Below are 14,809 nucleotides of genomic sequence, written 5' to 3' on the forward strand. Positions count from 1 at the left end.
AGCTCATTTTGGTTATAAGTTTGAGCAGAATCAGTTAGACCGTAAGAAAATCTTTTAATATTAAGATGTAAATCACCATCAGTCACCATCAATTTTATTGGCTGAATAATCTTTTTCTTATTTATAAAGATCTTATACTTTTTTATCATAATATAAAAAGAATTGAAGAAAAATTACCGTAGAATTAAAAATAGGTGAATATTATTTACATAGTAATGGAAACTTCTAAAATCACTAGAAAGGAGTGTCGGTGTTTTTTCACAGTTCATGATCATATTTAGTACGTAGTGTAGATTCCACAACTAGCGAAAGAATCAATAGTCAATACCAGAATAAACCTTTGAAAAGGAATTCTCTCACTTCATACAAAAAAAGGTCAAAACAGAAAAAGAGAAACTATTAGCAGTAATAAATTCCAACCGCCGTACACTTGGAAGAAAAAACTTATTTACACTTCCAAACTAGTAATACCAAAATTCCATAATTCTACCGAGTCAATTAATGCCTCCGAGAAAAGTGGGACCACCTCCGACGACGATGTAGATAACGGCGTGGGTAACAGAGAGTTCCGACAAACTGGGCACGAAGCGTTCAACTTCAGCCACGCGTCTACACACATCACATGAAAATAATGCCTACAGTGTCTGGTAACATCCTTAACATCTCAGAATCCTTGTACTCGCACAAACAAATAAAACATACGACGTCCTTTCCACTTCCATTTCTTTTGGAGTAAACTAATTTCGGGTACGAGTTAATTACGGCTTGATCAAGGCCTAAAATAGTATTTTGGGATGAAACGTCGTCGTTTTCTTCTTCATCAGCAACAAAAATTAGGCGGGGGAGATATATTCCGTTATTTTCGGTATTCGCATTTCGGACTTGGGCTTGACGGCGGTAGTAGAGGTATGAGGAAAGGAGGAAGAGGAAGCCAAGCACAATTGCAATTGCGTATTTTGTTGAGGTCTTGAATAAGAGTATTGGTGGTGGTTAGAAGAGGAAGAGGAGGTGGTGGTGGGCCGCCGTAGACGGAGGAGGAAACGTTGAACATTGGGAGAAGAGGAAGAGTAGTGTTAAAAGGTCCATTAGATTAAGAGAAGGAAGAAATGTGGGTAAATGTGTTGAGTAAGGTGATTGCTTGTCTTCCATGGCCTAAGCATAAACACTAATTTGGGCTTAGTTATTTATTTCAGAGTTGGTCCACACGTTAGTAGGAGTAATTAGTCCACCAGATTAGGCCCATTGTATATAAAGAAATATATAGGATATTTTGTATAGTTTTGGACAAAAGATTTTTTATTTTTGCGGAATGAGAGTCCGATATTTCTCTCCTCTCTCTCTCGCCTTTCCCCAAATCTTAACAGTTCTCTCTATGCGATCTCATGGTTTCTTCATGTTTTCATGGTATCAGAGCAGGAATTCTTCCTGAGCTCGTCATTCCGCGTCGTCTGATTGTACCCTCAAGCGTTTTTGGTGGAGTTTCCGTTTTCTAGGGGTTTTTTTTCATCGATTTTTTCCTCATTTTGGCGATAATCAGTGATATTTGCTTTGCCTAATGTGTTCTCTCAGTATTGAAGCAGATTTGCTGGAATTAATTCATTTTGAGTTGTGGTTGGTCTAATTTTGAAGAACGCCTGAATTTAGTGTTTTGTGTGTGGATAATCGTGGTGATTTTCCTCTGATTTGAGGTCGTTTTTTGCATCGTCGTTGTCTTATCAAGGCCGTTGCTTTTTTCCGGTTGCGAAGGAGTCGGGTAACCTCGAACCTTTGCCTCATTTTTATCTGCTTCCTCTATTTTCGGCGTGACTACATGATTAGACCTGTGTTGTTGGTTACATGTGTGAATTGTCTTATTGAGTTTGTTATTCGAGCATCATTATTTGATCTTCTTGTGTGTTTGAGTTTTGAATATGGCCGGAGGTGATGCTCTCAGTACTTCTGCTTCTGTCTATTCTCCTAACCCCTCGAGTCCACTGCATTTACATTCCTCTGATGTTCCTGGAACTTGTCTAGTGCCTGTTCCATTCTCTAGATCGGGTTATGGTGGTTGGAAAAAAAGTATGATAGTTTCCTTATCTGCTAAAAATAAAATTGCCCTAATTGATGGTTCATGTCCTAAACCATCTGATAGTGCACCTGAACTATAACAGTGGGATAGGTGTAACAACATGGTAATATCATGAATAACTAGTTCTTTATCCCCAACCATTACTGAGAGTGTGTAATATTCCGAGACAACTGAGAGTATATGGAAGCAATTAGATAGTAGATATGATGCTGTAAATGGGACCAAGGTTTTTGAAATAAAAAAGGAACTTGCTTTCACTTCTCAAGGTTCTTTGGACATAGCTTCATATTTTAATAAACTCAAAAAACTATGGGATGAATTAGAGGTGATGCGCAAGAAACATTCTAATTCTTGTGTGTGTCCAGCTAAGTCTGGTGCTCAAAAGGAAGAGGAGGAAGATAAGGTGCACCAATTTCTTATGGGACTCAATGAGACCTATGCGAGTGTGAGAAGTAACCTTTTGATGATGAATCCTTTACTCTCCCTTGATACTGCCTACAATATACTTCTCCAAGATGAGAGGCAGAGGCAAGTAAATTCCGTTACTCAATTTCATCTAGAATCATCCTCTTTTAATGTGAATTTCAATGGAAAAAATCCAGTCCACCCTAATCCTCCTCAAAGACAATATAATCAGAGAGTTAATTTTGATCAATCCAAATTCAACCTCTTCTGCAAGTATTGCAAGAAGTCTGGTCACTTGATTGATAAGTGCTATAAGCTCCACGGTTTTCCTCAGAATTTTAAGTTCACCAAAGGAAGAAAAATGGCAGCCAATGCCATTGTTGATTCAATCTCTCACAGACTTAGGTATGGTCTGACAATGCTTCTTCTGTAAGTGGTATGCAAGCTGAATATGGCTCGCTGGTACCTGGTTTGACAAAAAAGCAATATTCTTAGCTGATGACTCTAATACAACAAACTCATGTGTCTGATTCTGGTCCCCCTAGTCCTCAGTCCAACCTTGTTGAGTCTGCCAATTTTGTTGGTACTCTCTTGCATACTAATATAGTAGGGAATTCTATTTCTTGCATGTTTTCTCATTTTTTTGGTTCTATTTGGATAGTAGATTCTGGTTCTACTAACCATATGACTGCCAACAAAGACTTACTTTTTAATATCATTCCACTCACTATTCCTTTGCTTGTTTCCCTTTCAAATGGATATAAAGCAAAAGTGACATGCACTAGTTCATTTGCTTTAACCTCATCTATTGCACTTCACAATGTACTTTCCATTCCTTCATTTCATCATAATATGATTTCTGTGTGCAAGCTTATAAAGCAGCTGAATTGTATAGTCCAGTTTAGTTCTGATTCTTGTCTGTTACAGGGCCCCTTTCTGAAGATGCCTCTAGAACTTGGTAAACTGGATAATGGACTTTACAAGTTTGTGCGGCAGAATTCACCACTTCCTACCCCATCCTCTATTCAACAACCTATTTCGAATAGTTGCAGCTTACCTTCTCTATGTGATACTCTTTCTGCTTTGTCATTTGTAAATACTTCATGTGTTTTTCCAAATACATTTGTACATACTCCACTTTGTAATAAAGCTGCAATGAATAAACTTGATATACTTTGGCATAATAGACTTGCTCATGTGCCTTTTGTTAGGATGAAAACTATTTCTGTGTTATCTAATTCTCTTTCTGCTAGGCAGTCTTTTCCTTTTCATGTTTGTCCCTTATCTAGGCAAACTAGACTTCCATTTCCTGATAGTACAATTCATAGAACCAAACCATTCCAAAATATCCACATAGATACTTGGGGACCTTTTCACACTCCTACACACTCCAATTCCAGATGTTTTCTTACAGTTATTGATGATTATTCAAGAGCAACTTGGACTCATCTAATGGGATCCAAGAGTAATGCTTTCTCTTTACTAAAAGCATTCATTGCAATGGTTCATACACAGTTTAATGTGAAAGTACAACAAATGAGAAGTAAGAACGCACTAGAATTGGGAGGCAGCAATTCTGCTATTTCCTTTTTTGCTGAAAATGGAATCATTTACCAAACTAGTTGTCCTCACACTCCTCAACAAAATAGTGTGGTGGAAAGAAAATATAGGACTTTACTTGAAGCTTCCAGAGCATTAATGTTTCAATCCAATATTCCCATAAGATTTTGGGGGGACTGCCTATTAGCTACAACCTACATTATAAATAGACTTCCTTCTAAAATTCTTCATGACAAATCCCCATTTGAGCTCCTGTATGGATATCCTCCAACTTACTCTCATTTGAGAACCTTTGGTTGTTTATGTCATGCAACTTTTCCTATTCCTCAGCGAGACAAGTTCAAACTAAGAGCCATTTCTTGTGTTTTTCTTGGTTATCCTTTTGCTAAAAAGGGGTATAAACTCTATAACCTTCACACCAAACAATGTTTTATTTCCAGAGATATAGTTTTTCATGAAGAGATTTTTCCTTTTTCCAAACCTGCCCCATCTTCCTCCCCAACTAAGTCCCCAATATCATATGATGATGATCCTACTCCTTCCTTGCCCACTAGTTCTGCCTCTATTCCTCCTGCTTCTACTTCTTCTAACTCTACTCCAGCTTCACCTGATGTTGGTCCTACTCCTTCCTCTCCCATTCCTCCCGTTTCTCCTCCTATTTTTGAAGTTTCCCCTTCTTCTACTCTAATATCTCAACTAAATTCCCTTCTCATTCCTGCTCAGTCTCCAGCCTTGCCTACAAATCCAATTCTAAGGAAATCTGTTTGACAACATCAACCTCCTTCCCATTTGCAAGATTATATCTATCAACTCCCTCCTTCCTTTTTCTGGTTCTACCTCCTCTTTCCAACATGCAGAAGTTGAACCTACTACTTACTCTCAAGCTACTTTAGTTCCAGTCTGGCAAGAGGCCATGGGGAAGGAATTTGAGGCCTTAGAGGCCAATCACACTTGGGATATAGTTGAGTTAACTAAGGTCAAGAAACCTATTGGTTTTAAATAGGTATATAAAATTAAATATAGGGATGATGGTAGTGTCGAACATTATAAAGCAAGATTAGTAGTTAGAGGTGACACCCAAGTGGAAGGTGTTGACTTTACTAAAACTTTCTCACCTGTGGTGAAGATGTCTACTATCAAGTGTTTAATTGCTCTTGCTGTAAAACGGAAATGGCGTTCGTTTCAATTAGATGTTAATAACACTTTTCTTCATGGTGATCTTGATGAAGAATTTTACATGAAACTCTCTCCTGACTCTTTGTTTCTGCATTGTCGGTTTCTACTTCCACTCCTTTGTCTTGTAAATTGCAAAAGTGATGTGATTTTTTGAGTTAACAAAGAACCAACCGACCAGGATCAAGATCTTGAATGAAAACATAATTTTGTGGGCCAATTTCAAGAAACAACGTATCTCAAGTTTTACGACTCGTAATCTGATGATTCAAAAACGAAGTAAAAGATGACGATCTGAACTATAAGAAAGACTATTTACTCGTTCAAAATAAGTAAAGATTTATACTGTACCGGTTCAAGAAAAGTTATGATTCTATGATATCAAAAAAATAAATTTAGATCAAGAAACGTCTTCTTGAATGATCAAGAACTATAAAATTCCTAAAGTCACCACTTGAAATCAATTAACGTGATAAAGAAACACCACACGCAATTAAAAATAAGATAAAGACTATCACCACCTTGCTTGGAGCCAAAAATAAGGATAAAGAAGACAAAATAGAGAAAAATACTCTATTGTAAAACTAGGGCAAGCTTTAAAAATGTGAATTTTCATTCTACAAGGCAAGAGAACCCTTTATATAGGCCTAGAGTCTCTTCTTTGATGACTATAATTCCTATTCTAACAAGAAAATAAAATAACTAAAGACAAGGAAAGTAAAATCCATATTCTACAAGGAAAAGAAATTAGAATCCTACTAAAAGGAAAATCCTTATTCTAAAAGGAATAAACTAAATCTTATTTTAAGAAGGAAAGGGTTTTGACTTCTTGAAATCAATCTTTTCCCGGGATCAACTACCGCCAGCCGCCGTAGTTGCGGCGTTATTCACCAGCCAAGGAAACTGCAAAGTCCCCGGAAAATTCTCCGGCAAGCTATCCCCGGCAGCCGGACTTTCCAATTCTTCCAAACCCTCAAAGAAATCATCATTTTCGTCTTCAAAAATGTCTTCTTTCTCGTCCCTGCTGCTTTCTTGATTTTCCAGCGCCGGCGAGTTGGTCACCGGCGAAGATACCGGCGATGAGCTAGTGGTTTTGTTTGAATTCGTCTCTTTGTTATGGCGGCTGATTCCGGCTAAGGAATTTCTGTGTGTGGGCATAGGATGATTGTGCTCGGCTGTATAGGTGATGATGAACATATTCGGGTCGGATCTATTTCGCTCCACTTGTTTTCGGGCCAAACACCCTTTTGAAGTGCTACATTTGTAATATCCCCTGTTTAATTCAAAGAAATGTTCAGAAAATTCGAATAAAATTCACTCAAAGACGAACCACATGATTAATTGGTTTTGTGACTTACTTCCAACATTTTTTTAATTTTATGTCATATCTTAAAAAAACTTCTATTCTTATACGTAAGAGATCAGAAAATACACAAAAAAAATTTGCGTGCTACTTTCTTCTATTCAAATTGTGAAGGATTATGTTGAACCATTTCCTCCAAAAGATATTTCATAAATCACAATCTTTTTCTCTTTGTTTGAGAATTAAGAAAATGAATTTTTTTTTTGAAAAAGATAAAAAATAGTTTTACTTATATTGAGTACTTATCTTCTTTTTGTTTTCGCTTTTAATTTTAAAAACACAAGAAAGTACTTTTTTGAAGCAACCTAGAATGTATTTAGTAAAAGAATCAATACCTTGGGTATGGGGAACCTTTAATGGGTTTTTGCCCATATTTTCTCCAAGACCACATATCAGAAGATAAAGCATCAGCAGCTACTTGGCATACTTTCTTCATTTGGTTCTTCCTGAAAAAATAAATGAAAATCCATTAAACATATTGAAAAATAAAAATATGGAGGTGTGCACATACTGGCAAATGGTCTAATGTTAACATAGAAAAACTCCCATTTACCCATAGAAAAATACAATATGGTTAATTTCGACATGGAGCATATATATGCGTAAGAAAATCACTAATAACAACCCAGTATAATCTCACTTAGTGGGGTCTAGAAATAATAAGTACAATAAAACAATAAACTCAGCAAAAATAACTATCGAGTTTAAATTCTTTTAATTTTACCTTCTTTTGCTTCTCGGGCTTTGAGTATGTAAAGCAGCACCATTTACTGATGACAAGGGTCGTTTGATGGGCTGAATTAGTTTTGTATTTAGCTGATTAAACTGCTGTTGTTGTAATGGTAGATCTTGTAATAATCTCTGTGGTGAAATTAAGGGCGATTTTTGTAACAGAGATTCGTTAAAGAAAGGCTTGCAAAGCTCATGCAATTCTTCAAAAGCAGTATTTTGTGTTGTAAATCTTGGGTCAAAGTAGAGATCTTGAAAGGAAAAAGAGTTACTATCATCTAGTCTTGGTTGGAAGTTGCAAGAAGAAATGGTGGCGCTGCCGCTGCCGCTGGAACTAGTGGTGGTGGTGGTGGCAGAGTTAGCGGCGGTGCAGCTTCTGACCACCGCATGTAGATCCCAATCTTCCTCCATATTGTTGTGTCTCTGCTTTATCCCTTGACTTTTCTAGAGAGAAGAAGAAGACAAAAGAAGGCGCTGACTTTCGGAGGTGGAGGGGAGATATGGAAAAGGGATTTGAGAAAGAGTTGTAAATGAATATTAGTGGAATACAATTATTATTTATAGAAAAAGTGTGTGTATGTGTCTCTCTCTTGGGTGGTTTCACAAAGGGAAGGTGGGGGGCCTAAGGTAATTGTATTTGTGTTTGTCACTCCTTTGACCTTTCATCCCTTTTATGGACCTAATAATTATTTTTAACGTTAATGCTATTCATCTTTATTGCCATTATTTTATATTTTTAATTGAAATTTATTTTCATTATTTCATTTTATAGAACGGCAGTATAAAGCTTAATATTTTTGACTTGATGTAAAGTTTAAAATATTTATTTAAAGTATATATTCATGGTAGTTTATTTATTTATATCTACGGATGGTGTGACATGTTTATACTTTATGTATTTTGATTTCTTATAGCTAGTGGCGGAGTTAGTTGAAGAAAAAGGGATTCAATTTTATTATAGACATATGGTTTAAAATAAGATAAAATAAATTTTTTATTATATAAAATTGTTGATTTTTTTTACTTAAGAAAAAACTCTAATGAAGTGGCAAAGCAAGTTCAAAAATTATTTTAGGTTACAATTTCTAATCCTCTAGTGTGATATTCTAGTAATTGTTTTTTGAATCAGTCTGTATAAATTTCTGTCCCTGCTACTACTTGTACATATAACTTTTTAAGAAATATTAAGGTTATCAATTTTTCTAATTAAAATAGCAATTTTTTAAAATAATCTGATCATATACTTTCCCCATCTCAAATTATATGGCGTGTTTCACTTTTACATGCCCTTAAGAAAATATTAAATAGGAGGATTTTTTTAACTGTTTTATCTTTATTTATGTCTAAAGATATATTCTTTCTTCAAGAACAACTAATATTAAGGACAGAATAGGAAAAATATAATTAATTTAGTCTTGAACTTCTAAAACGACAAATAATTTGAGATAACTATTTTTAGAAATCACGATAGATAATTTGAGACGTAGAGAGTAAAAATGATTGAGATTATTTATGGAAATAAAACCAATATAGTAGTGGTCACTAGCAGCTTGTTTGGATGGTTGTTACACATCGTTTCATAATATATCGTATTGTATTATATTGTATTGTACTGTATCGTTTGATGAATACAATGTTTGGATAGATTGTATCGTTTGCTGTTGTTTCATGATATCACACACTAGTAATATGAAAAATAAACTTGTAATATTATAAAAAAAAATTATAATACGGGACAAATTTATTATATAAAAAGGTAGGGTAAATAATAAAATAAAATTATTTAATAATAATAAAGGGTGAGATGAGAGAAAAAGATAAGATAATGACGCAACCATATCAAATCGGTCGTTACATAAAGTGACACATTTCGTCGTTACATAACGACGGATTTAACAATACGATATAATAAAATTTAAATAACAATCAAAACAAACATTGTATTTAAAAGAACAATATGATACAATACAATATGTAACAATCATCCAAACAAGATGTATGTGAAAAAAGAAATGATTTTTGGACGAGAATTCAAAATAGATAGTAGTATTCCTTATACGGTGGCTTTATCCCCCGTTTGGTGGGGGTTGACCAAAGCTAATTGTCAAAGACAATGGCGTGGGGGGAAATTTGCGGTGCGTCCACAGGCCAGCCCGTGTTTACACTTTACACCCACTCTCTCTCATCGTGACTCGTGAGTTGAGTTAACTTTCGGGGGCTCAATAATGGGATTTACCGACGAAAACACAAATCCGAAAACAAATACTCCTAAGAAAACGAGGGGCCGTTCATGTGGACAGTGTCAAAAGTTGATGCGAAGAATATATTGAACTCTCATTTCCTGCGCGTGCGACCACCTAAAATTCGATGTAACAATCCAGATCAAGTTATAATATTTCATCCAATCGTGTGTTATAATTTTAGTTCTAGTCATATTGGTTTGATGAACCGAGTTTAAATTTGTTTTACTCTTTCATATTCTCAAGTTATTTTAGAATATTACATCAATTTTTCTCCATTTCCGTTTTTTTAGAAATGTTACTTTTGGAAAATGATTACACATTTGTTGTTAGGTTCATGTTTGCTGAAAGATTTTCAAAAAGCATTTTAAAACCAAACACCACACCAGACTTTTGGATAGGAAATTAACTAGAATGAGCTATGGTTATTTGAGAATAAGATTTATTTATTGCATATATTAAATGATCAGATTAACTGTTGATTACGTAAATCAAAAAATCACTTTATATTTGATGTTGCTTCATCAAAATTATTAATGCTACTTATAATAATTTTTCAATTTAATCCAATAAATTCTTTGCTAACAAATATGAAAACAAAAATGTCAAATATATGAGATAACAAGTATTTAGTCAACCAAAGTTAATAATTTTTGAAGATTTAATAACAAAATCAACATATCATTGAGTAGAAAGTTTTTGCTTTATCAAGCAAAGTTAAAATTGACTTTCCAATATTTGCTATCGACGTTCACACTCGAGCGCGTGAAAGTGCGTATTAGTTGACTTATTAGAGATGAGATCATGCTGACGTGGCATGACATTTGCAGACTCACTGGCCCCACACCTCTGTTTTTCCTAAAGTAAACAAAAACAGGAAAGCGTGTACTGTGCTCCTTAATAAGCCAGATTTGTACCAACCGCGCATCCTATGCGACAACTACGGTTGTGAAATGTGAATCCACATCTATGCCAAAATTCATGAACACCAACATTCACTTTAGAAATTGAGTTTATTGTTTTTAGAATCTTTTGCTTGTTAGCAAATATACAATCTATTTATGCTATCTAATTCGCAACTTATTATATATACATATTGGGTAAATTTTACAACACATATATAAAGTTTGAGAAAAAACTATTGAGTTCTATTGAATTTGTTCTTATACGGTATATTTGCAGCAAATCAGTAGTGTAAGCACGTAATTTTTTATCCGTACAACTTTTAAAAATAGTATTTTAAAAATATTTACTTATTTTCATTTTAATAGGATTTCAGTCAACTTTTAATTTTTATTTTAAAACATAAGTTTAAAAACACAAAAAATAGTTTTATAATATTTCTTCTCTTATTATTACATATCTTTTTATTTTTATCCTTTTTTATTTATTTAAGCTTATTAGTATTTTATAATGATAATATTTTAATTTTTACCATTACTTTAACATAGTTTTCTCTACCTTTTTTTTATAACATTTAAAAATATCAATTTTTTTTTTTATTTTAATATATAGTTCACTTTAATAGTTTATTCTTATTAACTAAGATTAATTAGTATATTTTGATAGTATTTTTATTTTTATTCATCGAGAAAGAATTGAATTTGGGCCAATTAGGAGCTCATTTTCGGATTTTAGTGGTCCAGCAAGACAAAGACTCATTCTTCCTAATCCATTAGCCCACTCTTCACTTAAAATGCAAGATTTATATTTAGCCATTTATTTCTTTCTAATCCAATGACCATCATCCCTTCCCACCTCCATATAAAATATCCAATTATGGAAACCTAGGGGAATTCCTCTAAGCTAAGAGCCACATGACTTCCCTTGACAAAAACCTAGCCGAATCAACCCTTCAACACAATCTTCTCCCCCCCCCCCCCGAACACACACACACATTGATAGCGAGAAAGAAAAGGAAAAAAATAGAGCTAGAAAATCAGATATAGGGAGTCTCAACAATTCTCTTTCCCTTCGCTGTTCATCCCCTGGTCTTTGCAATTCTCCTTTGCTAATCGCTACTCCTTCTCTGTTCCGAAGTGCCATTTATCTCTTCGGTTTAGCTGAAATTTCGAGTTTGATTGAATCCGTGTTTGGTTCGATTTTTTCGGTGCCGATTCGAGATTCCGTCCGGGTTCGTGTTTGAGATTTCTGTCGATTTGAGTTCCGATCGTAACTGTGTTATGTTCCTGTCCGTGTAACTGTTAGACGTCTTCATCAATTGAAAATTCTAGTTTTCAGGTTCAACTCTTTCTCTTGTACTTTCATCTAATGGTGTTGATTTCTCGTTTTAGGATATTTAGATACTAGTAATGAATTTTGATGTTGGTTTCCATTCTTGAAATATTTTATACTGTTGAGTTTCCTCCATGCCTTTGATTTAACGTGTGAATCCAAACCTTTGTTGGGATTTTGCACTTGAAAAATGACTAGGCTTAGTGTCACTTAATAGTAAACTACGTGATAAGCAGAAACTTTGAAAAGAGGACGTTCAAATTGATCTCGCCAATTTGTCTATGTTTATCACTATTTACATACTTCGTTGAATAAACGTGGGTCACGGGAATTGAAGAGGCTAAAGCTCATTAGTAATTAATTTGCTTTCATGTTATAGGGTTCGAGCTTAGTCAAATATCCAAAAATAAAAAGTTAAAATATGGGCATGAATTAAATTTTCTTTTATTTGTTCCCTTTTATACACTTTACTTTATTATATTATTCGTTAGGAGCATGCTTTAGGCCGACCACACTTGGGTAGACAAACTTTTAGGAGTACTGGGGAGTATTGAATTATAGTCTTGTAATTGATACATTATGGCTCATTGTTCTAGTGGAGTTGGAGTTGAAAATCCTACGTGGTATGTCGCGGTTTTTGCACCATTTGAGGCGAGTGATTTTCCACATAACAATCATTGTGTTCATTGTATTACTTATTTACTTTATATTTGAGGAACACGGTAAAGAACCAAGTTCTTTAGTAATCCATCCGGGCACTCAAACTAACATAAATAAAGTCATTTTATTTTTTGTCTTCTTTCTTGTCTAATCGATAAATTGGTTTTATCATTTAAAAGTTAAACAAGTACTTTAAATACTAGTGTCGTAATGAACAGGAGACGTCCTGTTCAAGAGCACTGTAAACATAAGAGCGCCCTCTCTTATGAAAGTCCTCATGTTAAAGGTTTGATTTCGGATGAATTTGTGCCCGAAATCCAAATGCTTTCGGGGAAAAACACACCCAAGGCTTTACGTAATAAGACGCAAACAATAAAACTTTTGCAAAACACTTAGGCAAAAGAAAAAAAAAATGCAAAACTTACATAAATGTTCAAACGAAAGAAAGACTCAAATAATACTTAAGCAAAAAGATGTCTTTATTTGCAATAACGTGCCAAAGTGGCACGACTACAAAAGTTGGAGAAAAATAAAAGCTAAACTGGTACATCTCCGGAACCCGGAGGAAGAGAAGTGTCCGCGCCCCCAGGAAAAGTGGGTAGATCCACCGATGGCTCAATATTTTGGCCTTTAACATCTTCGCCTTCCATTTCCTCTTCAGTTCCCGAAGTTTCAGAACCGGAAATAGAAGAACCGGAAGCATCAGGCTCTGCCGGGAGACCATTTTTAGCAGCTAACTCAAGCTCACGGGCCTTAGCAATTTCAGCATCAAAGTCAATGATACCAGTTTTGGCCTCTTCAAAAGTTTTGTCCCCATGCTGTACATAACGTAAGTTTTCTCAACAACGAAGGAAGCCGCTCGACGCTTAAGTTCTTCTTTGAGTGGGTTACCTCGGCAGAAAGGTTTTCCCGGGCGGATCTAACAGATTTGAGGCTAACATCAAGGTCACAGACAGTTGTGATAAAGACCCTATTATGCTCGATAGTTTTCCTATACTTCTCCTCTAACTGAGCATGTTTCACCCCCGCAGCAGCAAGCTATTTAGTTTTGGAGTTTAAGGCTGCTTCTAAGTTGGTCAATCTTTCAGCGGAGGCAGCCTCGCGGTCGGTTGCAACAAGAACTTTAAAATGGACTTCAACACATTTGGCCCTGGATTCGTCGAATTTAACCCTCAGTGGGCCTATCTCTTGGCTAAGGGTTACCACTTCTTGCTCACTTTGCTGCAAACAAGTCTCCAATACAACGACCTCAACAACTTTGGATTCCAATTATGAGAGGCGAGTGACAGTTTGCTCCCGCTCGGCCAAAAGTTGATCCCGTACGGAGGTAAGTTCTTTCTTTTCCTGAATCAACCTTTGGAGGCCCACAGAAGCAAGAAAGTTGGCCTACAAAGAAAGAAAGGCAAACTTAGGATATTTTCAGGCAAAAGCGTAAGACATAACAAATAAAGTAAATAATTTACCACTGCGGCATTGTGCATGGCATTGTTCAACAAGCACTCTCCGCGGCATTGAAAGGATGAAGCCATTGCGGGAATGTTATCATTGGTGGCAACTGCAACAAACCGTTCCATCCACCCACGGGCGTTGTCATCATCCATGCTAGATAATAGAGCATGGTGGTCGCGTTTGCTGAAGTTTATCATTCCCCCACGGAAGATTTTGGGGGAATAAATCACCTGAGCTAAGGATAGCTCATCTCCAGTCTCTTGGCACAAACGCCGAAGACAAGCGATCATCCTCCACACAGAAGGACTTACTTGTGCCAAATACACCTGGTAGCAGAGGCAGAACTCTGCAATAACGGAGTCAAGTGTTTCACTCAAAGAAAATGCCCCCAAAGTAAAGGGATACGTGTAAAAGTATGTAAAACCCTCCATGGGTAGGGTTACTCGCTCTTTTAGATCAGGAGAAACAATGTCCAAATCGTGGCAGCGGCAATCTTCCTTTACAACAGAAATACTGGAGGGACGGATGGAAGAAGGGTATCTGCCAACGGCCCACATGCGAGGGTTAGCTGTAAGGAATTTCTCTTCGAAGTCTTTTGTTGTAACAAGACTTCTAGGGATGATGGTTCCTACTATTGAAGGAGCAACGTCCTCGACTTTGTTCTTGTTCTTTGAAGAACTGGTATTCTTTGAAGAAGAAGCCATTATATGTTATGGATAAAGGAAAAGCTTTTTGGTTTGAACAAAGTTAAAGAAAGGTTAAAGAACATGATACAAGTTGAATAAAGAGAGTTTTAAAGAGTATGGAGAGTTATGGAGTATGAATGAAGATGGTTGATGCGTATAAGTAAAGGTTTAGGGGGCTAAATTCGTGGTCATGATTACCTCGATAACTGTCAAAAGTTATGCTGAATCATGGGATGACACG

At 35.7% G+C, this 14,809-nt stretch overlaps 2 protein-coding genes and 1 pseudogene across 2 annotated transcripts; 1 reads left to right on the forward strand and 2 right to left on the reverse strand.

The window, feature by feature from the left end:
• Positions 1-307: 307 nt before the first annotated feature.
• On the reverse strand, positions 308-1,182 carry LOC142177513 (RING-H2 finger protein ATL67-like; annotated as a pseudogene).
• Positions 1,183-2,247: 1,065 nt separating this feature from the next.
• Positions 2,248-3,742, forward strand: LOC142177514 (uncharacterized). The gene is made up of 2 exons (XM_075246498.1): positions 2,248-2,878; positions 3,401-3,742. The coding sequence occupies exons 1-2, from the start codon at positions 2,397-2,399 to the stop codon at positions 3,411-3,413; spliced, it is 495 nt and encodes a 164-aa protein (XP_075102599.1). The 5' UTR covers positions 2,248-2,396; the 3' UTR covers positions 3,414-3,742.
• A 2,025-nt stretch (positions 3,743-5,767) lies between these two features.
• On the reverse strand, positions 5,768-7,894 carry LOC107774101 (WRKY transcription factor 22). Its single transcript, XM_016593567.2, has 3 exons — positions 7,294-7,894; positions 6,905-7,015; positions 5,768-6,479 (listed from the first exon to the last, which is right to left on the reverse strand). The coding sequence occupies exons 1-3, from the start codon at positions 7,707-7,709 to the stop codon at positions 6,059-6,061; spliced, it is 948 nt and encodes a 315-aa protein (XP_016449053.1). The 5' UTR covers positions 7,710-7,894; the 3' UTR covers positions 5,768-6,058.
• Positions 7,895-14,809: the final 6,915 nt, after the last annotated feature.

Source organism: Nicotiana tabacum, chromosome 23, assembly GCF_000715075.1.
Source record: "Nicotiana tabacum cultivar K326 chromosome 23, ASM71507v2, whole genome shotgun sequence".
Lineage (NCBI taxonomy): Eukaryota > Viridiplantae > Streptophyta > Magnoliopsida > Solanales > Solanaceae > Nicotiana > Nicotiana tabacum.